This window comes from Pseudochaenichthys georgianus, chromosome 9 (assembly GCF_902827115.2).
Source record: "Pseudochaenichthys georgianus chromosome 9, fPseGeo1.2, whole genome shotgun sequence".
NCBI classification, from domain to species: Eukaryota; Metazoa; Chordata; class Actinopteri; order Perciformes; family Channichthyidae; genus Pseudochaenichthys; species Pseudochaenichthys georgianus.
Genome location: NC_047511.1, coordinates 32,146,732 through 32,174,657, shown reverse-complemented (window position 1 = coordinate 32,174,657; position 27,926 = coordinate 32,146,732). Strand labels below are relative to the sequence as shown.

Genomic DNA, 27,926 nt, shown 5'->3' with positions numbered 1-27,926 from the left:
TTCACTCCAATGGACCACTTTTTTACAGCAATGGCGGATCGTGGAGCCTCTCAATCGTTCCCCGGAAGTTAGCGCCAAGGCTAGCAGAGCTGTAGAGTTGCAGCAAAATAGACCGTTCGTGACGGACTTTTAAAAGTAAGAAGAAGTTTAAAGATTTATATTGCGGATATTATCAGTACATCTGATTCAAATTAACATGTGTATTAAAGGATGTCAGTGGATTATCCCTAAATTAGTAGATTTAGGGAACGTTTACAGATAACAGATTAAGCTAGGATACCGAAGCAAGTTAGCAACACACGTTGAACAGCCTTTTAATTGTAAATTCCGTTCTCTTAATGTCATTTCGTCCAACGTTGTTGAATTAGAGAAGAGGGGCTTCTAAACGGGATTGTATGCGGGGGTGGAGGGAGTTAAATATGAGATAAATATAACTTTGGTGCATGTAAGAGTGAGTGTTTTTAGCAGAGCCATATTGTGTCCTTGTGATTATGTTGATTATTACCTGTCTGTATTATGTTGCAGCTCAGCTGATTTTGGATTGATGGCAAAGGGAGAGGGACTTAAGTGAGAGTGAAAACACAAGGTAAGTTTAATACTACTGTTTTATATAAGTAAACATCTTATCTCCCCAAGGCAATTTCCCATCCAATAGGTGTGCTATATAGGTGTGTATAACCCTTTCTCCTGTCTGTTACTCCCTCTTTCAGCACAAGAACCAGAGGGGGATTCAATGGAGCCTGAATACCTGCACTGAGACCCTCACCCTGCACCCTGAGTCTCAACTCTGTGTTTTTCAAGCCTTTCCCTGTTTTTTTGTATTAAACAAAACATTAAGCTTTCCCAATGGTGTGGTTTTCGTTTTGTGAAAAAGTGCAAATGCAGTGTTTGTATATAATTACATCACATATTTTGTTGCTGTTGGTCGTGAAATTGCTCCTGCTGACTTGAGCCAGCCATTTTTTCCTCCGCTCTGTGTCAGTGGGGAAGCCGTACATTCGTACTCCTTTCTCGGAGCGATTTGAGCATCCCCAGGCAGCACAGCAAACCATGGTGGCGACTAGGAGGCAGCACAGCAAACCAGGACAACACGGAGGAAAAGACACAGACAACTGCATGATATGCTATTCAATGTTTATTGAATTCCATGTATTTGCAATGGATGTTCCTAAAACAACACATTTAACATCATCATCATGCTGCTGCTGCTGCTAGTCCTTTGATAGTCACCTGTCGGTCTCCTGTCCTTTCTGAAAGCCATAAAGATGACATTAGTCATTTAGATAACTTGTGTCCTCAATTACCATGGGATTGCTGAAACTACCATGAATTTAAGAAAATGGTGGAAATTAATCTAATCTGAATTGTAAAGCATTACTTTAGATCCCCTCCCTCTAAATATATCAATACACATTACAAAGTGATGCTCCTGACTACCATACAAGTTTAAGAAGATAATATTGGTTTTAAAGAATTCAAAGCTATAAATAAACAGCAACAGGCTCTTTAACCAAGGCACTGAACGGCCCCTACACAAGGCGGCGTGCGTTGCCGCTTGGCGGTGGGCGTGTCTTGAGCTTGGGGAGTCAACGCGAGCAACCCGACCAACAACCAACCACATGAATGTCCCGCCCCGGACATACAAAGCAAAGCATTCATGCTACATCCATGCTGGCTAAATATACTGTCTATGCTTGCTAGCTGTCCATTCAAACGAAATACACTGGATTTAAACTCCCCAAACAAGCGAAAACCTACCAGTTTCCCCCACTGTCTTTGCCACCTCCCCCCATGCCTGGCTCCTCCGGTTTGTATCCCTGTATGTTCCCTACCGCCACGATCATTTTCTCCTCCTTTTGTTGACATATGGGAAATAACTGCGGTCTGGCTCTCCCAACATACACCCGGTTTGATTGGCTACTGCTTGTACTGTCAGATTTACATACGAGGGATTTGATTGACTGACGCCTCCGTCGAGGCGGCAAAAGTAGAACATTGCTCTACTTTTGCAGCGAGCACCTCGAGAGAAGCTACGCTTTGCTCCCACAATGCAGTTCGGCGAATCGTGACGTCACCCCATTCAAAGTGAATGGGCAGAAGCGTTGAAGCGGCAACGCACGCCGCCGTGTGTAGGGGCCGTTAACCTAACATGTAAACTAGTTGTTCACACTAATCCTAATATTATCACTTAATATTAGCAAATTCTATTTTATAGATTGGCACAGGAAGTGAAAAAACTGTAAATCAGATGACACAGTGGAAGTAACATCAGCAAGCCATGTGCTAGTGCCATGGGTAGACCAAAACTAAGTCCTCTCTTTTATTTTTCATATTTTTACAATCTTTTCAGTCTTAAAAGAGTGTGGCACTCTGACCCACTCAACCCTGTTACTCATATTATCAGAATAAAGCATATTCATTTAAAAGTTATCTTTCTTGCATTAGATATCCAAGTTTGTCATTGCCTTGAAAGTAGCATTACTGTTACTTTCAACCCTGTTACTATAATTAGAGTAACAGGGGTAATTCTTCATTGGAAAATATTAATTTGATGCCTAGCTGGGCAAATCATTTTTTTGATGGTTTATTATCTGTTTTTCCTAAATACATAAAATTTTTTTTCAAAAATGTTGGTGTCTAAATTGTCCTCCAATTCTGGAATGACCCAGATGTCTTGTAATGCACTGTTGAGGAACCTGCGACCCAAGTTTTTCATTAATTGCATAACTACACCATAGTTGTGTATATGATATGTCAATAAACCTTAGAAAATCTTGAAAGGGATGTGTTAGTAGAGAATAAGGAGTAATGAATATACTTTATAGGGATCTGCAGATAACTGTTTAGTCTTCTCAAGCACCAACTAACAAATATCTCGCCTGATTGTTGGCACTTGACAATCACCTTCCCTGAATTTTACTCAGGTCACGTGTAGCTAAAGTCTGATTTAAGGGTTGTTTATATTTCACATCATTAATCAAAATCTGCAAAGTAACTAAAATAAATGTAGTGGAGTAGTGGTGAATGCCGTGGTTTCGTTCCATTTCAAAGCCGGCCCGGCTAAAATAATTGGATGGCCATACCTGCCTGTCAGCATTCCATCTCGTGCACAAAATTATCTCGGGCCCTCATTATTCATGTGCGCTTTCGTGTGTGTTGGAGGAGGGGCTCTTTAAGGAAGTCTGAAGGAAGGGGCAGATTTTTTTTCGGTTGCTAGTTTCAAATTCTAGCGCACTCGAGCTGGTTTCTCCATTCTTACCTACCCTACCTTTAAGTGTAACAGCATAGTCTGTAGTTGGTGGTGCTTGATATGGAAGTGTTTGCCGCACTGTTAAAGGTTACTAAAGGTATGTGTTTTACATAATCTGGAAATTTAAACCAAACAAACACGGCAGCCAGTTGGAAACTTTGTCTTATATTTCACAAATATGTTTGTAAAACATTTAGCCATGCAATTGCTGAATCTGTCTTCATTTCCGATTGACTATGTTAGTTTAAACCTTTTTCTTGGGCTTCCCCGAGGCGGTGAGTGCCATTTAAAATGGTTTATGAGATAGATAAATTGACTCTTAAAATAATTATGTACTCAGTCTTGTACTTTAAAAATTTGTTTTGCTCCGAATATAATGTTTATTGGTCATGATACCTCTCATAGCTATTTAGATCAGTTTCATATTTAAAATTCTTTTGAGAAACAAATATTAGTATTTGTATACATTAGTATTAATCAATTGAGGTACAATAGCGCTAAACACATGGCACAGCGTTTAGTATTGTGCTGTTGCCCATTCTCTTGGCACCATGAATGTCTGTTCCTTCATTTCATAGTAATCCATCCAATACTGACCCACAGACTGACATTGTAATCCCTAAAGCCATGTTGTAAGAATGGCAAACAAATCCATAAGCATTGATTTGAGAATACATGTAAGCAGGTGATATTTATGGGTTCCAAATGTTCCCATATGAATTATGAATGAACCACTCAATGCCATATTTAATGTTATCAGGAGAAAGACATTGTTTATTCATCAAACCAGTCAACTTTGGTCAATTAGCAACTTTAACATTTTGAGAATGCACATATGACAGTGACAACAAAAGGTTTATGGTCTGTACGAAATAAATAGCAACATTGCTCATTTACAGCTTGGCTGAAGAAAAAACAAAACAAAAGGGTTAATCTTCATATTAAAAAGGCATACAGATGAGTTGTAACACTCATGATCTCACTAATTGCTCAACAAAAAAATGCTCTCCTTTTTAAATAAAGCTTTTCAGTTTTAATATGCACCTTCAAGAGCCTGTTATAGTTAAATAAATAGAATGCTTTCCATCTTGTATCATGCACATCCAATTTGCCTGGGGAAAGTATTTACACTTCACTGATCCTACATGTCCAACCAATTCTCCACTTTTTTCTCCTAAACTATTCTGCCTCTCCGCAAACTCTCATACATACACAAATATACAGTCACTCTTGCAGACATGCTGCACCTATTTACTATTAACACAATATCTAAGCCTATGGAAAGTGATCAAAATGCTAACAGTGAACATGGGAATCCATGTAGTGTAAAGAAGAAACAGTCCAAATACCACATCTTTACCGGGGGCTTACAAAAAGATTTAGTTTACAACTGATCATGCACTGTATAAATTCACTGTGTTATTTGGTTTTGAGAGTGTGTAATCAGTGGCTTCAATATCTACTTGTTTTCTTTAAGTGAACAAAGAAAAGACCTCCTGTGAAAGATAAGCTCTCCTACCGAATAATCTAACAATATTTTTAGTCTTTTCCCCCCAGGAATCGTCACCGTCCTACAACAAGTGGTTTTACTATCTTTGAGTAAGCTTCAGCACATAACCAGGAGCTACTGCAGGGTTTTTTCTGTCGTGTCCATGTTGGTGTAGAAACTCCTGGCCATCGCGCTTCAGGGTTGAGATGGGCAGTTTATTCTGTGCTGATGGGTTTCACTCTTCTATTTCATGACGCAAAGTAAGAGTTCTGCATGGAGTAGAGGCGGTCGATGGGGTTCCCCGCGCGGGCCTGCATGGAGTTGACGTCCGACGAGGCCATGAAGCAGTCACTGAGGCTGGTTAAAGACGTGTCGCTGTCTATGTCATGGAATGCAGAATCGTTACCTGCGGACACACACAGATAGCTGTCAGGCTGGTGGCAGAGGCGTCATTCAAAGAAACACAACAACACCCCGCTCTCACTGGAAAATCAATGCAATCTCGTATTTCAGATTTATAGCAGCGTTGGGAAATTATAATTTCTAATAGTCACTTTGAGAAATGGCTGTTGTGTGTCATCACAATTTGGAGTGCGGTTTTGTTCGATATCAAAGCTCACTTTTTGCTGCCCTCGATGGGACAATTGCGGTCTATGAGGGAGCATGTAAACAAGGGGCATCCTCCTAAAATATCTGGTTAATAGCAACTGCTTCCACCTTTCATAAAACCTCAACATGTTATTTCTCTGGAGGGAATAGTTAACTTTATTACACTCTGGATCTTAATGATAGTGTGCACAAAATGGGGACAGTGTTTTGAGACATTTCTTTTAATGCCTTGCCAATATTGTTCTTTTCCCCAAACCAAAGGAGTGATGAGACTGGGGATTTGGGCTCTTACTACCGAGATGAACTAAATGGAGGCAAATTATAAGGAAGTTATGAACTACAGGAAATGGTCCCTCTGGGGCTTGTTGAGGACATCGCTCAGAAATGTGTTATTCCAGTTACATCCTGTGGACTAACACTTCGATTGACTGATTCTCCCTCGCCTCTTTTGCATTTTAATTATTACACGGAAATCAGAGACTTGTTGTTGTCCCATTAGCTCACACAACCCTTAATCATCATCTGGATTGCACTTTATCTCAAGCTGTCCACACTGACCACATGTTTTTACCACCATTGGAAAACATCAGCAGTAACAGAGCATGTCTCAGAAGTGGAGGCGGGGAGTTAAAACCATATTAAACATATTGGAAAATGAACTTCAAAACCCACTAGCTTATGAGTATGCTTGTGTTATCTCATGTGGGAGGAGAAGCTGCTCGTAGGGCTCTGTGATCGGCTTAAATCAGGGGAGCTGCGGCCTGAGCACATGTCCCACACTGGGGAGCTATGAGGTTGATCAAGGGACAGGCATGTGTGTGATTTTTAGAGCAGGAGTGGGTGTTTCTTTCTTTTTGTGTTGGTAGAGGGGGGTTAGAGTTGGTTGGATGCTCACCATATGGGTTCATGTGGTCCCCGGGCATCTGGGGGGGGGTGAGCCCCTGTTGGAACGGGTCTGTGCTGTAACCGTTCTGATCCATGGCGACCAGCTGCTGCTGCGGAGCCAGCGGTGTGAAGGAGTTCATCATCCCCTCCATCCGATTGGACATTACCTCTGCAAGGCAAAGATGGGGAAAATATTAGAAAAAAAACCTTGGATGAGTCTGCAAATATAAAATGCAGCTACGCACAATGGGCAAAAAAACAAGGGGGAAAACTTGAGGACAGCATTTTCAGCATGGACATGTTTTTCTTCATGCCTGGGAATTAAATATCTTCAAATGCACCTAAATCTGAGTTTCTGTTTTGCTCTTTTCTGGTCCGAGATAGCCATAACACCCTCCAAATACCTGGCTTGCTTGCCTGTGTCTGTTAGTATTTCCATGGAAACCTACAGTAGTCTTTCCTGTGGCTTCTCCCATAATTCCTTTAACAAACACAGCTCTTGGAGAAGGACACAACACTCTTGTGGTTTCATCACTGGAGCCCATCCCCCGCCCTGCGCTTTCCTTTGCAGTGGCTTTGCAAAATGACGTCCGCCATTTATTTATGTTGGCTTCTGGACAGAATTTATGACTTGTTTTTGTTATAAAGTGTTCTTGTTTACACAGTGACATATTTGTAATGTGTCATTCAGTGTAATTATTCAATTTCGGAGCGCTCTTTTCCCACAACACATTTGACAACACTGCAAATGAACACAAGGAATAGAAGAAGCTCTTATTGTTGCTATCAGTGTCTTCCATGTTAATGCTGTTTAGCAGTCACCAGAAAAAGCACAACTGTCAATATTTAAAACGATATATTGCATTGATACAAGAAAAAGTGTACCGTAAGACATGTTTATGAAATATTAAAATGCTATGGTTTACATTCAATCTGAATCTAAAACGTTTATTTCTTACAAAAAAGGTAAGCATTCTGGGCAAAAATAATTAATGCCATAACCCATGAATGTCTCCACATCACATTGCATACTTGACAACCATTGGCTTCCACTTGTGACATCCCAAAATGTGCTCAAACTCAGATTTAAAATGAGCACAGATGCACTTTCTTCCTTACAATAATCAAATAAACTGAGAAAAGGGGGACTTTAAAATTGTGAAAAGATAAAAAAGTTTCCCAGAGAAGGAGATTTGAGACAATGAGCCTCCGTTGTGTGTGCAGGGTAAGTACAGTGTTGTACCTTGGCCAAGTCTCTGCGAATTCTGTTGTTCTTGTTGTTGCTGCTGTCTTCTGGCCAACTTCTTCATCTGAAACGGAGGAGTTAGAATTGTAAGGAACCCCCAAAACTAACATGCGCTCTTTAATTTAAAAAGGATGCTCCTCTCTGTTCACCCTCGAATGAACCGTACCAAATCTGTATCTGAGTGCACTTCATTGTCAAGTATCAAAGGTTTTCACAAGATAATAATCAGAAAAGAGGAGGGCCTAGACATTTAATGCGAGTGAGTGAAATTTGCAACTCCTTTTTTTACATTTGAAAAGGAATGCAGTGATACGTTTAACACACACAGTTGTGGTGATTTATTAGCTGGGCTCTGAGATGGAACAAGGCTGTTGTATCTAATTCCTCCCATGTTAGCAGCCCTCACCTTAGCTCTCTGGTTCTGAAACCACACCTGCACCACCCGAACGCTGAGTCCTGTCTCTGCAGCCAGCGTCTCCCTCACCTGAAAGCATCAAGAGAAAAGATTTCCAGCATCACACGAGAAAACAAACCCCTCCACAACACACTGAAATACTTTGCCTCCTTAACATCTATTCCACATTTCCCCGATCAGCCTCTTTGATTTGCTTTGATTTCATTGAAGGTTGAATGAATGCAGTGGTCTTATGGACCTCTTGGTTATTGCCTCTTCAAAGCCTTGGACCGGGTGCAGTGCCTGTTTCAGGGCCCGGGCTTTGGAGGCAGCTCTCCTATCTCAGTATGACATTTGGTGCAGGCGGTCTGCGTTACACCAGCCTGCCTCGGCTAACACAGAACAGAATGCTGCTCGCCACTTCAAAGCGCAGCTCTGAGGTGGGGGAGATTTTTTTAATTGGAGAATTTTATTTGTGAAACTACTGTTGGGCTTGTGGTCGGCATCTAAACCTCCATTACCCTAAATTCAGACCATGCAGACATTTTTTTATATCTTCTTGATGGGATTATTTGAGCTTTTTCTTACCTTTCTGCAGGGTTTTGAGGACACCTCGAAGGAAGCCTTGAAGGCCCGTCTCTGTTGAGTGGTCAGGATGGTTCGTGGTCTTTTGGGCCTCCTGGGATCCTTCCCATCATCCGACTTGCTCTGGCTTCCTATGCCTTTCTCCTGCTTGATGTCCAACTCCTCATCGTCACTTTTCTCTGCAGAGAGTCATTTTTCCATGTCATGAGTACAAGCTGGAACCGACTACACCCTTTCAGTCAGTGACAGTCTGCTGATAAATATATTCTCGCTTTACGCTATTTCAAGGAGATTCACACACCACAAGTGCATAATCAAAGGAGACATGTGTTTTTGATACTTTGTTATCAATTTATTACAAAACGGAAAAGGCTGTATGTACGATTAACCTTACAGAAGTCTTGGAGAGCCAAATGAAATATGCACATTTGTCACTGAGCCAGACTGTGCGCCACGTGTAATTTATTGCCCTCAGCTTTGTCTGATTTACACTAAATCAATCTCTGATAAGAATACTACATCAAGTGCAACATGAAAAAGGCAATGCTAGTACATGTGGGAAATGTATCTCCCATGAAACAGCAAGAAAACCCATTTTTTAAATTATATTTCAGACGTTAAAATAATGACAACTTTCAATGGCTAGATTTTGACTGTCAGCAGCAGGATATTACAGTTTTGGGTAGTAAAGAATAGTAATCTTAAATCTTTGTCCTTTGTATGCCGCTATCCTACAACGTGCCATTAAAACATAATAATAACTTGGTGTTGTTGGATTTCTGTTATTAAAACAATTACTGTTAGTTTATTTGTATACATTAAAGTTAGCTTGCCTCACTGAAGCTATTACATCTAATAAATATAATGCTCTCCCAGAACAACTCATTAATTTAAGAGTTATTCTTAAGTGAATACACTGATTCTGTGTTTTGATTAGGAGTAAAAAGAGTACGAAAACAATATGTTACTTGTTACACACTGCAGCTCGAGAAAGGGGAGTATTCTTAAATATCTTTGCTTCCAATCAAATTGTTTGTGACGTGCCATAGTTTGAAATACATCACTTAGTTCCGCATTAGTAGTGGGCAAATGCATCACTGTGTCAGTTGCCACAAAAGCCACAAAGTTATGTAAACATAACATCAAAAATATTCAAAGATCCATAAAAAGGGTCTCTAAATAAATCTAACCCAGCAGTGTTGTTGATGAATCCTAATGATCCTTTGGGGTCTGGGGGCTGTAAGGAGAGGCACACATGATGGCTCAGTGTCTCCGGTTATCTGGTTCTGATAAGTATCTGTATTTCTCGTCCAAAACCTACATTTCGTCTGCGGCATGCCGGGGGTTAACCACTGTTCATGTCAACATTTTTAAATCTGGAGACATGCACAAAAGAGATGGCTGCGATGCACGGGGACACAACATAACGAAGAAGACGCAGAGCAAATATTCCCACAAGTTGACAAAAGTTGACACAGGCACAGATGTATTTGACAAATTCCCCCCGCTTTTGTGCATGTTTAAATGTGAGCCAGATGGTAGTGAACAGTGAGGCTTGGCGAGATGCCTCATTGTGTGTGGAGGCTATAGGCGAGGAACACTAGAGCTGATAAGAGCCGAGGCGCGGGCTTTCTGCAGAAAGGCCCCAAATCCCTCTGTCACTCACCGTGATACAGTGATTTAATTCTTTCCAGCACCAGATCCTGCCCACGCATGGAGAGCCATTAATACAGGGTGGCTCGACTCTGTCCTGTTTCCACTTCCTACTGTATCATAAACCCACGCTCCCCCTACAAAATCTGCCATTGAAAAGCTGCAGATGGAGCCATGTTTTAGAAGTTTTGACTGCCTGGTCTGCCTGGGAGATCTCTTTTTAACTTATTATTTATTGTCCTCTTTTGTCAACATATGGACTTTGCTCAAAATAACTATTAACGAACAAAGTTCTTTTAAGATACAGTTTAAATAATCTAAAACTAAGAAACATGCCTTAATTAAATCTAAAATCTGTTTTCAATTTATTTTTAAATACAAGATAAATAAAAAATGAACGAAATAACAAGTCCAAATCATTATCAAAAATAATGTAAAACTCAATTAAAGGTGGGGTAGGTAAGTTTGAGAAACCGGCTCGTAACATCCCGATAGCAATGAATATCTTAAGTGCTTTGACAAAAAATCCATAGAAAAATGTCATCTGTGGAAGCCGTAGTACTGTAAAAAGCACGACCAATCATTTTAGCCGGCCCAGCTAAAATGACTGGATGGCCTAACTGCCTGTCAGCCTTCCATCTGTGCACAAACTTATCTCGTGCCCTCATTGGTCATGTGCGCGTTCGTCTGTGTTGGAGGAGGGGCTCTGTAAGGAAGTGGCAGATTTTCTCCGGCTGTGTATTTTCAAATTCTAGTGCACTCGAGCCGGTTTCTCCAAAATTACCTACCCGACCTTTAAATATGAGTCACATCAAAAAGGGATGGATACTATTTTAATAAAAAAAAATAAACAGATAAAATAAATGTGAGATCTATGAATAATCTCAAATATTAAGCAATTGAACAACTAGCTTAGGGAAATACAAATGTCTCACCTCTTTAAGTATTACTAACTAAAATCAGTCACAGTTTAGATACATGATGGTGCATGTCTATGTTGGCCCCCACTGAGATGGTGCAGAGCATACAGAATACAACACGCGGGTGCCATATGATGGTGGCACCCCGGTGTTGTTCTCACTCTTGTGTGAGAGGGTGCAGAGCGCTCACCTGAGTCTGAGTCATCGGGGCTAACCGAGCTGAGTAAGTCCTTCTCCCTCTCGTAGTCGATCTTGCACAGCAGCTGGCCCTCCTTCAGGACAAACTCATCGCCCTTCCTCAGCTGCCGGTCGCACACGCAGCAGCAGAAGCAGTTCAGGTGGTACACGCACTCCAGGGCGCGCATCACAAACTCTGTAGGGGCGATTTTCTCCAGGCAGCCGCTGCACTTGGTCGCAAACAACCTATTGAACAAGAGAAAAAGAGGATTAGAGCTTTCATCATTTTGTAATTGTAAAGTTAGGTTAAAGAAATAAAATGCATCGTTGTTCAGTTCAGTACACTAAGGGTTTTGTTGCTTAAGCTTTCCTTGGTGTGTTTTGACCACTAGCTAATGGTTTCTAGATAGATAATACCATGCAGCTACTGAAACTCTACTCTTCATGTGCCTCTATCACAGTCTAGCATTTGTCACTAGCCTACAATTGCTTAATGTGGCCATTGGCTGCTGTTCACCTAACGTTACTGCTAAAGTAACTGTAGCTTTGATTGGTTATTTCACAATTTCAGATTTTCACTAAATAATTATTATGGCCAAAATAATTCACGATGACTAGACTTTTTCAATATCTATAAAAAAATGTAGAAATATAATTATAAGGGGCATCGGGGGAGGGAGACAGAGCTGAAATGAAAGGACACAGACAATAAACAAGCTTAAATATAGATGATAGATTTTCTAATGTTAAGTGCATCTTAACATTATATAAATATATGCTTTTTAAAATATCCCAGTAATTAACTATCTGTATCACGACACAGAACAGAAATAAAAAGCCATATGATGCATCATTCCTGTGGCTTTATTTTGAGTTACCCATCGAGGGTTTTTGACAAAGAGTCAAATTGGCTCGCCCAGCCTGTGGGCAGCCAGGGAGGTGACTCCTTTTGGCAGCAGCTCATCTGTTAAAATGTTCTAGGGTGGGCCTGACACCACGTCATTCCAAAAGAGCCCAGTCATAGACACCCAAACCCCCTCACTAGTATAAAAAAGAGTCTGGATCGTGTTTCATTGCAGTAATCACTGAAACCTGATGATCCCAATCAAGCCTTTGCTGACAATGTACATGTTTCTTTCATATCCACAACACTCTAAATGCATCAGATATCATATTGGAGACTGTGATTCATTGCTGACTACTGGGCTGCCCTGGGCTGCGTTCATATTTCATCTTACTGTCTGAAATCGTGCCCCCATGGCGCAAGACTGCCTTTATCACCATTTCCTAGACAACACCTCCATCTTCTTTTATATCCTTTCAGGAAGATGTTTGCATTGTTTTATTGGCGACTGAGAGGCATTTAATTTGTTCCGTGTTGTTCAGAAGAAGCCACATTAAGTGGAGCAAGAAGGCAGGTTGATCTTGTCCAGCCGTAAAGCTGGATTTATTAGCGGCCTCTTTGTTTGCCCTGGTCTGGAAGACAGCTGGCAACCGCCTATCTATTTGTGGTGAACATCTATTTCATTGTGCAAGGCAGTGAGGCAGCGAGAGGAGCAATTGACATCATGTGCTGGTTCGGGACAGGGATGAGCGATAGTGAAGAATATAATGTGTAAATATGAGCGGAGGGAAACCAAAGGTTGGTTTTGTTATGGTAATGTTGTTATAGGTGCTGATTGAGTACTGATATGGTGTGTGCGTGCGTGTGTGTTCACACGTGTGTATGAGCAGCTGTATGCATGCTGGAAACAAGACAGTGTGGCTTTTGTTGTTGTCTATGCTTTCTAAAATGATGACTCATCCGATCAGCAAATAATGTCATGTTATCTGAATTACGTCACATCAATTGATATGATCACCACCTGTATCTGCTGCAGAATAAACGGCAGTTATAGCCTCCAATTTTCTTTTTTAACCATCACAAAGCGGCATAATAACAGAGATATCAAAAGCTAGCACCCCTCAGGGTTCACACAATCCTTTAATCTTTCATTTATTACAATACGTTAAGGCGATTATTATTACTAACTATGGAAACACCTCAAGGATAATCCCTTGAAAACAGAACATTTGGCATGTTTCTCAAACAAGCAGCGTTCTAGTTTAAGTGACCTGCCAACTTGGATCTGTCTTCAAAACAAACTTCCAAGTTTGGACGCCAAAAAACTAAAGTCAAGAACAACACTTACTCATAAAATGTATCTGACCCAAATTTAAAAAAGGAAATCATACATGGACACACTCATGTAAAGATAATATTCAGGGACTTGTTTCCTAGTTTTTAGAGGGATTAGTGTGCTACATGCTGGGATCAGGGGAAAGAGGTGATGAATCTGTCAAGACGAGTTCCCAGCTCTAACTCTTATGTTTAGCTCATGATTGCCGGCTTAGGACTAAGAAAGAGAGCAAAAGTTGAGGAAATGACTTGTTAGCGCGGGTTTGATACGTCCAGGGCTCCGCATTCACCTACGACCGCTCTCTCAAATCTTCTCATCTAGATGAAAACATTCTCATTCAGCCCTTTTTCCTTTCTTCTTTCTCGTCGCCGCGTCTAATCTTGTAAGCCATTATTTTTCTATTTCCCCTCTCTGTCACTTTGCATTATTTTTGGTGCTGTAATTCCTATTCGTCCCTTCTGGAATCTTCCTGTCCTGCTTTGTCCTCGGGTCTAATCCGGACTTTCTGCCTGTTTTCAGTCCCCGGTCCCCATTCTCCGCGGGGTTCAGATGGAATAGCCATGCATGACGCCCCTTCTATGGCAACCACACCTCCACAGGAAGGCAACGGCGACTTTTCGGATGGGCAGAGAAGGCCTTTGAGAAGCTGGCAGCAGAAGTAAATCCTTCTCTAAGGAACAAGGAGAATTAGCAGGGAGCAGTGGACTAGGGATTTAACCCTACCCCTCTCCTTTGAAAGGCACAGTCAGTCCCACTCCTGCGGCTAGCCACAATCAAACAGAGGAGGAGTGGGGAGGTGGCAGTGGGGAGAGGAGAACACAAACTCCCTGAATGACACAAGCAGTGGATTGTGGAGGAGCCTAATCCCACTTTAATACCTTTCCAAGTTCAGCTGCTAAAGAATGCTCTTTAAAACAACACCACTGTGTGAGCAGTGAAGGTTGACCAGGGGGAGGCAAGCCATTCAGCCTCCCGAACATTACCTGATTAGTGGTTTGAGCACTGGGCCTGTGCGCAAGATGTAAATGATTATTTTATATATAGAAACACATAACGTTAGTGGAAAAGGAGACTTCACAGCTCTCTGTAAAGCTCCACTGGGATATTACAGATATCAAAGTGCTGTAGGTGTGAGTGGAATAAGACTTAAAGTGATTTAGGTGAGCCTTTACCACGTTCTGACTCTACTTGATCCCAGTGACCCATCACACTAAGACCTGTATTCACCTAAAATCCACTTTCTGGACATTCAGCTCTTTGGGTAACATGACTCCCGGTGTCGCAGAGGCAGGCTCAAAGACACCACAAAGAAGACCACCAGCGGGACAACCCACGTCCCTCGCTTTTTCCTCCTCCCACACCTGAGCGCACAGATCAAGTGATGAGACTCTTCCTGTGTGGATCAATGGCCGCATCTCAAGCAGAGAGAAGTGTCAATATTTACCCTGGGCCTCCCCACAACTGGACTCATAAACGTAGGGAAAAAGCCAATCTCAGCACATACCTCCCTCCCAGAGGAATCATTACGTCGCTCTTTTTAATCCTGTGTCCACATACCTGTAATCCCTTGCTGTTCTTTCTCGCGTTATCTGGTTCTCTCTTCCTCTCAGTGACAGATTATCACACTGTTGAGGCTCGTAAAGCTACAAGCTGTGTTTGTAGCAAATGCATTCAAAAAACACAGACAAAAAGGAATAAAAACGCATTATGAAGGAGACAAAAGCCAACAGAGACCGACGGTTATTTTGTCCGATGAACATTTCACCCAGGCCAAGTGCAGCTGAGAGACTTCAACCTCTCTGCTCTTCTTCTTACCTCTCTTTTTCAGGCACTTTTGAGAACTATGCACTCTCCCTTTGAACAGATTATGGGCAACTTAAAGTGTGACAACATCTTAAGCTCTCACCACATGTTGCCAATGATTTCCCTTCAGACATTACATTTAATGCTTCTGCCGCAGTGATAAGCATCAGGAGGACTGGGCGGGATAAAAGAAACCCAGAAGAAGAAGGAGAGAAGAAGAAGAAGGGGGGGAGGAGTGGGGAGAGTATGGAGCTGCTTATGGCTCTCGATAATCATGCTACATTTAGCAACACGTGCAACAGTCTCACCTACTCCCCTTTTGCTATTGAACAACACTCGGAGAAACACTATAACAATTAAGGGAAGAATAGCTCGGGCTATTATGTCACCGCATCCCTTCAAAGACAGAGGGGATGAGGATTATCCCGGCAGCAGCTGTAAACTATTACTTTGAAGATAGGATCTCGTGTTTGAGCAGGAAACCTGTGGCCATGCCAATCACGGCCGAGGTGAGAGATGAGGGCTGGGAGGCAGGTCAGACGAGGGCCTCCGGGCAGGACGAAGGGCATGTGGAGCACTTGGTCAACCGCATACGCCTGATACTTCGAATCAGGCCTTTCCTAGCATTTGAGCATCGGTGATTTTGACGTCTTTACAGAGTAGTTGGAAGTTGGAGGAAAATAGTTGATCACAATCCTTGCATTTATATTGTGTGTAAAAACCTTAAAGTAGTGGTGAATGCACTTTTTTGCCGGGATTTATAATTAAAAGTTTGTAACCACTCATATTTATTCGATAGTCAGTTAGCTTAGCTTAGCATAAAGACTGGAAGATAACTCGAGCTAACTAAATAACCAGCATGGCACATTACCACCATTGGCCCTTTTTACACTTAGACTTTTCTACGGATTACACAAATGAGATAAAGCACTTTAAAATAAATCTTTGTAGGGCTGTTTCCCAGTTTCCCGTCTTTATGCTAAGCTACGCTAACTGTCTGCTGTCTGTAGCTTTATATATTCTAAACAGATGTAAGAGTGGTATTGATCTTCTCCTCTATTTTAAGGCAACAAAGCCTCTTTCTTAAGATCCCAAATATTCTGATATGTGACTACATTTGAATGAATAGCTTATTTTTCGTTCCAACATTTCAGGTAGGATCTTGTTCTCTGGAAAGACAACAAACAAATCCATCTCAAAGAGGCAGAAAAAGGTCTCTGAATTGTTAAACAGCCACTTCTCAGCTCCTCGTGAGACACGCCTCGTGTGTGAAATCTTAGAATCAGCATCAAGAGCTTCAGCTTTAGAGGAAAACATTTGATGCCCAGATGTTGGAGGCAACCTTTTAAACTCTAACATCATGAAAAGTACTTTGTTATGTATGGTCCTGCTGTCCTCTAGAAGCAGCCGACACTATAGACGCTGAACACACTGGTCTAAACATAGCAACCTGAATTTAGCTAATACAAGTGTTTGATTGCTTGCAGAGGGACAGATGATAACAGGACTCTCCAAAAGTTTTACTTCATCACAGTGAAAAAGCTTTCATTCTCTTTTCGCAATGAACTTTCAGTCCAGGTGAAAAGCCCAGTACGGAGAAGTGGGGCAGATAATGCTGTCTCTGTAAATGATCTCAGTAGCTGACCTTGTTTCATAGTAGCAGCATTTCTCTTTGGAGCAAAGATTCATGGAGAGTAATGAAGCCAAATAAAAAGTGCCATCCTTCTGCTCCCAAGGGCCAGCTCCAGTCAGCTCTAAAAGCTGCTTAATCACCATCCCGTGCTTACTACATTAGCATAATAATGGCCTTTAAATTGAGGCTCTTTGTTTTTTAATTAAACTCCCAGCAGGTAAAAGTAAAACACATTAACGGGAGATGTGTACACCACTAATGGCCCAAAGGTGCCTTCTTCATCACACGGCTCTGGCTACAGGGTTCTGCTTGTTCCCCGCACTGAAGCGCAGCAATGGGCTGCCTGCGAGCTCACAGGGGAGGAATGAGACGAGCAGATTGCACTTGGCATAGCAAAGATAATAGCGGAGACGTGTTCGATATGTTAGTGTATGCATACGCACCTGCCTTACATCTCAGAGGGAGCGCAGTTAGTACAAGCTGCTGAGCAGAGTTATAGTGAACACTGGGTTACAGTTAGTCTGGAGTGAGGTGTTTCCAGGATCGTCTATCCCACACGTCCGCTATTGTGAAAATAAATATGGCCACTTTATTTCTATGGCAGCATGAGCTCCTATGCGCTGGAATGTGCGGCTCCTCAGACGAGTCCCCGGCCAGACAGACATCCCAGGCATATCTGTACATAACGCCATACCGCACAGCTGCACAAAGAAATCCTAGCCCTTAAGTCGTTATTCAAATGATCTCATTCCAGGAGGCTGTGTTTCCCAGATTACTCAACAGTTGAAATACAGTTTGGAGAGGATGAGGTGCTCATGAGTATCCTAACTGACTCAAGAGCCTAAAACACATAGTGTGCAGATATCTCATGATTTCAAAGCAAATGTGTGAAGGTTTAAATTACACTGCTGTCAAACTAAATGAAATATGGGGAATATACTGTGTATGATAATGCTACCCATAACAACACAGTCCAAACGGCATGTTCTTGCAAAGCTCCAGGAGCGACAGAGGTATGCCAAGAATTGTCTTGCAGCTTCAAGCGACCCAAACGCTTCTCCTTTACATGTATCTGCTAATGAGCCACTAGGAAAACAGCGTGTAAATAATCCTCCCCAGCCACACAGGTAGAACAAAGCTCATGGAGTGAAAGGGACAGTGTATTGGGCAGCAGAGGAGGCTAAGTACACAGCTAAATACAAGAGTAAGCAGGCAGGCACACATGATGCTGTTTGGACAGCTGCTGTTCCTGAGTATGTAAAATGAGTGCAACATCGCATTTAGGCTCAGCTTTTAGAGCTCACAACAAACAATACTCCGAGCTACAGCATCAGTGACTGGAAAGATGTATGTTTTTTTGCATTCTGCTTATTTATTTTTTTACCTGTTCCCAAAGTGGAGTTGATCCCTAAACAAATAAATGACAGGACTGTGAATTACAAGGCTGTTATAAAGTGCTCAGCTCTGCATTTTGTCACTCCAGTAAGTGAAGCAGTTTGTAAGGGCCATCACCGCTAGAGACGTGACATGTTTACAATGCGGTGCCTCTAAAAAGCAAGACGCCAAGAACAGAGCTAAAAAAAAATCCCCCGTTAAGCACCCGTAAACTCTTCTGTAAAATCATCTGCACCCATTTTATATATTTCTTTACAATTCTATCGCTGGGCCTCCCTTTGCTTTGCCCTTTCCTAGCTAATCTGCGTGAGGTGAAGCAGAGCCCAACATCGACAAACCACTGCGAGTGATTGCCGCTTCAGAAAGAGCTGGGAGAGCTGAGAGAGTGATGGCTACAATAAGTGTAATGGCTATCACATGTTACAGAGCTACGGCGGACTGTAACTGCCCACAGATACACAACATTTATCCTTATTTTTCCTAATGGGACTCAGGACTACAAATTCTCTTGAGGATATAAAAACAATTATGATCTCATGTCTAAATAACTAGTTCTTAAAGGGTTCATTGTGAAATAAGTAATGCTAAGATACTTTACTTTCTTTATTGTAAGAAAATAAATGGACTCATTTTACTAGATTCAGAGCTGGAACGGTTAAAAAACAACATTTGGATTGGAGGGCTTTATAATTACTATTGACCTAGAGGTTCTGGGTCTAAGAAATAAAACAAACAGTAATATGAGGTGTTCTAAAGCACAAGTCTGCAAATATGCAAAGACAGGGTCTGGTGGAGAGCATCACGCTTTGGCTTCTTTTCTCCGCTCCTAATCTGTGGGCCTACACAATATTAAGACGGCTTTGGAGCCACTTGTGACCCAGCTGTGCACTAATGAAAAATTCCACAGCTCTGTGCAGAGGCCAATGGAGCTTGACCCCTTTCCACCCTGAACCAAGCAATGTCCATCTTGAGGAGTTTACCAGGGCTGAAAGATACTGGATTAATAGGTAGCAAAGGAGAAAGAGAGACAATCTGGGAAAGACTGAAAAAAGAGCCCTTGTGTGTTTCCCCCTTCTTCTCTTCCTCCAATCTTTAGTATATTGGTGTGAAGTAAAGTGTTTGCCCAGGTTTTAATGGGCGAGAGATGATCTGGAGATCATTGTGATGGAGGCTGGTTGTATGAGAGGGCTCTATTTATTTAACAGAGATTCAGTCTAAGCCCAAAATTAGTTTGCAGGGGGAACAGAATGAGAGGCGACCGGGAATTAGAGGATGTTCACAAGATCCGGATTCATGTGTCTGTGATCCCGCTCCCCTTGATTCTCTGTCTCTGCGTCTTAACCGAGACAAAAGAAAGAAGACCCGGCTGAAGTCTGCCGACTGGATGAGGATATACAGTGAGCAATTATAGAGTAATGTACACCATGTTAACTACTCACATAGGTCAATAAACAGTGGTCGTTTTTACAAGGAAGTATATGTTTTGGTCTGGTATGTCTTTCATTATCTGTTCCTTTTTAGTTTTTTGCATTTATGTATCCGCATCAAAACATAATTTAATGAACACCACATCTCAGACACAGTCATGCAGATAACATCTAAGAAAATAGCAAAGAAATTTAGAGGAAGATACACAACATTTATAATGGAAATGGTGCAAATAAAATGCCTTTTTGATGACACTGTCCCATTTTAAGGGAAATAATGAGGAAAAGTTTAAAAAATAAGACATCACATCTCAAAATAAGATAATGTTGGCATTTGAAAGACTGCGTCAATTGAGCAGGATCAATACCGATCATTTCACCTAGGCCAATCTTAACTGCAAACTTAAACCCTCATCAAAACAAATGATAATAATCCTCGTCTATAGGAGCATCCAAATAATTAAAGCTCTTGAATGGCCACATACTTTAAAAGATGAGTCCATCTTTGATACCCCTGAGGGAATAGAATACAGAGCTAAATAAGGGATGGGGAGGGCGGGGGTGGTAGAAAATGAAAAAGGGAAAGCAAATGAAAAATAAACATTGTTATTGAAAGACAGGATGCTTTAAGACCCGGGGGCCAGGGATTAACATTCAGATTAGCATTCAAATAATATATTTGAATTTGTGATCAGCAGTCCTCTTCAAAGAGCTAAACCCCAAGATTAGCAGGTGTTATGCTAAAAAGCTGTGTTTTTTTGTCAGGAACGTAGCTACACTAGCCAAACAAATATGTCTTTCAGTGAGAGGGGGCTGGCATGGATGTATGGCTGTAACCATGGCGACGGACTGGTAGTTAGGAGCCTTGGAGAGGGTGCAGTGTTGGAATGTGTCAAACAGACAGAGGGGCGCACAGACGCCGCAGAGCAAACCAAAAACCTGCTGTTTCACTAAAGACCATCCGCTACATTACGGAGACCACCTACAAATTCCAGGGTTCTTTGGGTCAGCCGGGAGAGAAAGGTCATTTTGCATCAGTATTATTATTTCTTTTTTAATATAGGCTTTCCCACTTGGTATGATTTAAGAGTGCCTGGCTCAGGGAGTCAAACATAAAAGTGATGAATGTCTATTAGATGACTACAAAATGATAAAGCTCTGCTAAAAGAATCTCATTGTGTTCAACAAAATGCCAAATGCTCCTCGTTGTATCTACCCTATCTCTCTTAGTTACTTAAATTAACGTAGAAATGTTTTAAAATATACTGGAAACAAGAGAAAAATCTAACACATTCTGTAAACATGTTGTTAAAAATAAATCCAATTACATTTATCTGATATCCTGTTTAAGGTATATTCATTTATTTACATGTATTTTTTATTACATGTAGACACTTATTTATATTAAAGGATTATGGCTTAATCTACTTTATTTACATAGACAAACAGATACCTACAAACAATATTTGTGATATCTGAAATACATATATTAAAAAAATATATTATTTAAACTCTCCCTTGTCTAAGTAGAGTAAAATGCTTCTAATTATTAGAAAATATAATATATATATAAAAATACAATAGTATTATCTTATTATAACAATCATATAATAAGATAATAACATCTAGGAATATGAGTACTTGTATGTGTTTATAAATACTTAAAACGTGTTCAATTGCACTCAAGTGGAATAGTTCGTGCAGAAAAATATATCTATTTAATTTTCACTATCGCTATTTTTACTTAAGTATTGTATCTAAATATCTTTATCACTGGCCAAAGCAGACAAATTAAATAAAGGTATACTTGAACATTAACTGCAGACTCATGCCTCCTTCATTTATATTTCTGTTGCTACTTGTCATATATTTGTATTCTTTTTATGGTTATGCATACTCACAGATTAAAATCATAAACTTGTTTAGTTTTGTCCCCTTGTGTTATCTTTGAAGAACCACCTGCAGCAATGAATCTGTTACATTGTTACCTACAATATGCACCCTCGGTGCAAAGAGCCCTATAAGAACAATCAAATAATTGTGTAGACTTGTTGCAACCTGCATTGTGTACGTGGGTATTTGTGTGTTAAATCTTGAAAGGGAAATTCTCTCACAATCTCAGCAGCTAATGTTACTATGGAACTATTTTGTTCATGTCTTTTGCCCGAGGAGGTCTGGCACAGTCGCCAGTAACCTTTTTTGCTCTTTCTCTCTGCTTTCCACACAGCCGTTCACACCGCATGTCTCTGTCATGTGGTTGGTGGAGTGTAAAATCTTATCTCTCCAACTGGAAAAGAACAGGTTCGCCAAAATTCCCTTTTCTCCGCGTAGAGCCTTTAAGGCACAGAATGGAGAAGCATGGCACGGCACGTCTGGTCTCTCCACAAACCCAACCGACAGTATCTGCATGGCCCTGCGGCGCTAACTTCCAGACAACTCACACCCTTTAGTGACTGCATTATGACCCCTAACAGAGCACTGACAGGGTTTGTGTTCCCTTTGCTTTATAAAGGGCGGGACTCAATTGATTGACATTGTCGTGAAGCCCGCAGAGATACAGGTGCCTCGACTCGGATGATTCAAACATATAAAGCCTGGTTAACCGGCATGATATGAATTCTCCAGAGAGCGTGATGCAGCTGTAGTTATGCATATCTCGCCTATCTCACTGGTGCCCCTGCCACTCATTGTGCACATGATCGGGCCGATATGGATGCGTATTTGTCTTTAGATGTGATGACAAAGTCCCCCGCAGCAGTGACACCCGTGGCCAGCCCCCTCAGAAAAAGGAAAAAGGTTTGTATTCACCCTCCGATTTTACACTCTCTTTAGCCCACGGAGGGTCTTTGTGTGGCGGGGAGCAGCCCCATTCTCTGTGGCTGTCTGAAAAAGCAGCTGTTTCTATAATGCTGTGGCAGCACTTTATGTCGCAGAATGATAAATGAAGGGGAAGAGGCAGATCTGAGGTGCAGCTGAAGCGCACACACGCAGAAACAATGGCATAGGAGGGCCTGTGCACTACATGGATATGCTCTCTACCGCCTCTCTCTTTCCACCCACACACACACACACACACACACACACACACACACACACACACACACACACACACACACACACACACACACACACACACACACACACACACACACACACACACACACACACACACACACACACACACACACACACACACACACACACACACACACACACACACACACACACACACACACACACACACACACACACACACACACACACACACACACACACACACACACACACACACACACACACACACACACACACACACACTAGGTTAGACTCCTGGAGCTAACTCTTAGCTAGAGGTTATGAGAGCGTGTTGAAACAGGGGGGGCTAACCGACTGACACGTCCCACCAGTCCCAGTCAGACCCAGGGGACAGAGAGGTTGTGGTCCCCGTCCCACCGGGACCAGTCGCTCCTCTGGCCTCGGGGCAGTCATCTTCCTCTCCGCCACCGACCTAATGACAGAGCCTGCAGGCCTCATCACTCCACCCCCTGCTCCACGCTCCTCTCGCCCCGTTGTCCTACCCAGGTGCCTGTCAGAGGGGTGCCTGCTCCGTGACTGGTGTAGCCGTTCACATAAAGCCCCCCCCCCCCTCCTCCTCCTCCCGCCGTGCCTCTTCCCCATAGCCCCGGGCTCAGCCTTTCATTTTGAAGTGGCGCAGGCCAGCTCTGCACCAGCCTGGGCCCTCGGCCTGCAGCCTGCTCCATTGTTTGGCCTCAGAGAAAGACTATTATTTCAACTCAATTTACTGTGAGTAAACACTGAGCGATAAGGCCCCCTGTCCTATCACACACACACACACACACACACACACACACACACACACACACACACACACACACACACACACACACACACACACACACACACACACACACACACACACACACACACACACACACACACACACACACACACACACACACACACACACACACACACACACACACACACACACACACACACACACACACACACACACACACACACACACACACACACACACACACACACACACACACACACACACACACACACACTTCTCTGATCCCTCCCTCCCTCCCTGACCGTGGGCTATAATATACACTGCCAACAAATCACTGCTCTCTGCCCATTGCTATCACTGGCTTTAGAATGGAGCTTACTAATTCACTTTCCAACACAGACCAGAGGACAGGCCTCATGTGTTGCAGAATATGGCTCCACCACCGCGTGGCATTTAAAGGGGCTTGTGACCCTATGGTGGGCTGTTATCAATTCTAAAAAGCAGCATTCTCACATCTTTACTAGACTATTCACATGCTAAACCTATTCAGAGACACATATGCAAGGATCCAAACTGGGATTCAGTGCCGTGAGAGTTTATTAAAACACAGCATTTTAATCAGTCGGCATCAGTAATATCAAAGACGAGCCGTTTGATGAATGATCAGATGAATAATCATTTTGTGTTTCGAAGACAATGGACATGGAGTTACTCACAGCTGCAGGAATAAGACATGGTGGCCAAGTGTATAGTGAATTAGACTTAGAGGTAAATTCTTTACAGATAAATGTGACCTTGGTGTAATGTTTCAGTCTGTAGCACCTCTTCTGCTTTGAACAAAACCCCTGTTTGTTTGTTTCCATTGTTTCACCACAGAAAAGCCCTCGATCCCACTTCAGTGTGAGAACCTGTACTATGTCTTAATTATACAGAATTATCAGGCAGCTTTAAATAGTAGTCGTTTGCACTGTCTCCGCCTTATGTGGCTAATATAATTATTGGGAGCCTACTTTATCTTAGGCAGAAAGAGGCTGACACAGTAGCACAAACTAATGTGATAAAAGCTTAGCATATCATGGCTTGATTCGAGGATTTTAAAGGTAAGTGTTTATGACAAGGTAATAATGCCTCATGCAAAAGGCTGGCCTGTAAATTGGTTAGTTAAGGCATGATGGATGAGGGGGAGCCTAACCTTATTTCCAATAGAGCCTCTTGATTTCTAGAGCTGTGGATAATGAATTTGATTTAATTAGACCATCCCTCATCTAATTAAAAGTGGGAGAAATCTGACCCTGTGTGTAGTCTTAAAACGGGCCATTCTTCCAACCATATGGACATAACGGTGCAAATTCAGCATTTAAAAAAAAAAAAAAAAAGCTTTGTTAAAGATTCATCACATTAGCACATAACTATTTATCCAACCCATCCATTATGAAATAAGTATCACAACATAATAAATAAAAGAATATGATTATTGTGTGAAATAAAAACAAACTACCAACCAATTAAGAATGGAGTTGAGAAGATGGTACTAGGGATTAGGCAACAGCTATAAAGGTCCAATTAAAGTAGTGATTCATCATCAGATTATTAATGAAGCTGGTGAGGGTCCTCCGCAGTATTGGTAATGGGCTGCTTGGCCTATCTTCCGCCTAAACCCTCTGGGTAGACCTGCTCCTTCCACGGCCAAGGTAATCTCTTTAAAGGCCAAGGAGACCCCGCCCACCCGGCCCCCACAGGCTCCCTCCAGTTGCTCCCACCGCCTGCTATACTCTGCGTTTCACCTCACAGGCTTGACAACTCTCATTATGACTCCAACTTTTCTAGGCTTCACCTTGGAGAAGAAACACAAACTCTCTCAACTTGATCATTCTGACAGCCCCGGGTGTTGTATTTGTCATCCTTCGACTAACTGGACGTGCTCGCGAGAGCCGGGGATTCTGAGGAGAAATTATGTAAAAGTTCAAATATCCAAAGCCAGCTCTGATTCGCTTCTGGCTCAGATGATGTCAACGGGTGGGTGGGAGGATAATATCCCTATTAAAAACTGTTTGCGTATACTGGAAATCCTTACAATACTTATCATTGACAGTCCATCCCCTAATGCCCCTTGTCGGCTGAAGAACCACAACACACTACCCCATAGATGCTTAGGTAGCCAACAACACTGCAGATCCAATTACCTGTAATACACACTTCAGTTTATCTCAGTCCCAGTCATTATCTAAATTGCCGACATATTATTAGGGTACCTGCTTGAGAAGTGTGTGTGTTTCTCTTTGTCTCCTAATAGGGCCCAAAGGGAGGGTTGTTTTGAATGTAACCCTCAGCAGGCTATAAAGAAATAGGCTTTATAACTGTTTTTCCAAAACAAAGGCATGCGGGAAGCACAGAACACTTCACCATTATGCACCCAACACAAACGTATCTGTCATGACATGGTGAGTGGTGGAATCAGGAGATTAATTATGTGATTGTGTAGAAAGGAGCCGGGCCCTCAGTTGGAGTAGTCCCTCATTACATTACTGCGGGCCTCCAGAGGCACCCAATTGACTTCGGAGGCACACAGCTCCTCCATGTAAGACCTGCACTGATTGAGGAGTGTGACAACTATTAAAGGTTGATTTTGCATGCCCTTATAATCGTGCAACTCTAGCGTAATACGTGCAGGTGAGAACCAAACCCTTGAGGTTAAAAGCCCTTATTTTGTGCTCATTTGGCAGTCACTCTGAATTTAATTTGATTGACACTAAATCCTTATTCTGTTAATTATAACCACTCTGCGGTTTACATTTTTTCTTCGTGAGATTAAGTTTTTTCAAAGTCAACGTGGGCTAAAAGAAAAAGCTAAATTCCTTTGAAACCATAAATAATTCTGGAGCATTATATATCAAATGCAATTTATTTTTAAATCAGCAGATTGCATTGCTTTTAACCGCCAACATTCCTCTTCAGATTATAGATATTAAGAACAAATAATACTCCAAGAGGAAAGAACCTCAAACCGCCATCACGTGTTGGTTGCATCAAGAGTTAGTAGAACATACTTTCCTTCTCTCTTTGTTTACCAGTCACTATCTTTTGTTCAATGTTGGCATGTATTTAATGAGCAGGCCAGTGCTGAGACTGTCACAAGCCCACCAAGAGAGAACCGAAGGCCGATCGCACCTCGCATCATTCAAATCACGTCCATGCAAGTGAGATGTACTCCTGACACTGTCCGCTCCTCGGAGAGCGATATATGCAATTGCAGAAAAGCTGCGGCTAGAAAATGTCTCATCCATAGGGACGCTCACAAGCAATAACACACCATATGAGAGACAGACAGCTAGATTGAATAGAGAGACAGCTAGACAGGCAGAGATCAAGTCCAATCCCGCTCCCGTCATCTGGCTGTACGCTCACAGGTCAGGCTTAGATAATCTAATTCCTGGGCTTTTCCCACAAAAAGCCAAGTGCCACTCAGGAGAAGTGGCAGGGAGAGAGAGAGGGCTTTTGGGAAGTGGCTGTGGAGAGGGTGGTGGTGGTGGTGGTGGGCTTGAATAATTATGAATCAGGGAGCTTAACCTTCTGGGGAGTTAATTTGAAGAGCACTGGGGATAGGGGAGTGGGACTCTTTATTTCCCTGGGGTGCCCCTAATGCCATTGTGAGGGAATGGAGAGATCAGGACACGCAGCAATATCGTGTCTGTTAGCCACCATATGACGAGCTGACCCCGGAGCCGCGCTGCACAATCACACCTGCCGTCGTCAGGGCTAATTTGTTAAACATATCAATAGCGCTCTGCTGGTCTTTCATCTGCCACACCGGACCATTGATTCAGCCGCCGCAGTGAGTGACAACACCCGACTCCCCTTTGACTTCACCGCCTCATCCTCTCCGCCTACACACACATCAAACCACTTTTGATTTTTCTTTTTGGGCAAGAGAAAAAAAGTTGGATGATAATCAAAGCACAGATAAATAAATCAATTTAATATCCATTTGCTTGCCAATCGGCAGAGATACTACCTACTAAAAGCCTATTTACATCACCTTTTTGTTCCCAGCCCAAATGCACAGTAAGCAGTGAGAGACACAAAATAAAAGAACGAGGGAAGACAAAGAGAGGATAGAGACACAGAGCGAGGGTTAGATAAATCACAGCATGCAGAGAAATGATACTTTGCAGCCCTTGGCTTTGCGAGAGCTGGAATTCCTTTATTTGGAGAGGGGGCCTCTGTCCCGGGCTCTCACCAGGAGAGTCTCCTGTCATGTTTGCAAGCATGGAGGTTGAGAGATCGGTTGGCTCGCTGCTGGCTGGCAGAAAGAGCCTGTTGTGTGGCAGCAGCAGCAGCAGCAGCCTATGGCAGCACAGAGCTCCACATCTGGATCCAGTTTGCAGGGAGCACACTCACACAGGCCTGACTCTGCCAAGGGGAATCTCAACCCTTTGATTCCTACTCCCATGGCCCGCTCT

The 27,926-nt window shown here is 42.3% G+C and overlaps 1 protein-coding gene across 1 annotated transcript in view; it reads right to left on the bottom strand.

Moving 5' to 3' along the window:
* Positions 1 to 4,055: 4,055 nt before the first annotated feature.
* The window catches only part of lmx1bb (LIM homeobox transcription factor 1, beta b), a 43,876-nt gene continuing 20,005 nt past the window's right edge, over positions 4,056 to 27,926 (bottom strand). Inside the window, exons 3-8 of the mRNA XM_034091638.1 lie at positions 11,222 to 11,454; positions 8,462 to 8,637; positions 7,886 to 7,963; positions 7,477 to 7,543; positions 6,244 to 6,402; positions 4,056 to 5,145 (exon numbers count right to left, since the gene is read on the bottom strand). Of these exons, the coding sequence (XP_033947529.1) occupies positions 4,988 to 5,145; positions 6,244 to 6,402; positions 7,477 to 7,543; positions 7,886 to 7,963; positions 8,462 to 8,637; positions 11,222 to 11,454 (871 nt within the window). The 3' untranslated portion in view covers positions 4,056 to 4,987. The remainder of the gene's footprint in view (positions 5,146 to 6,243; positions 6,403 to 7,476; positions 7,544 to 7,885; positions 7,964 to 8,461; positions 8,638 to 11,221; positions 11,455 to 27,926) is intronic.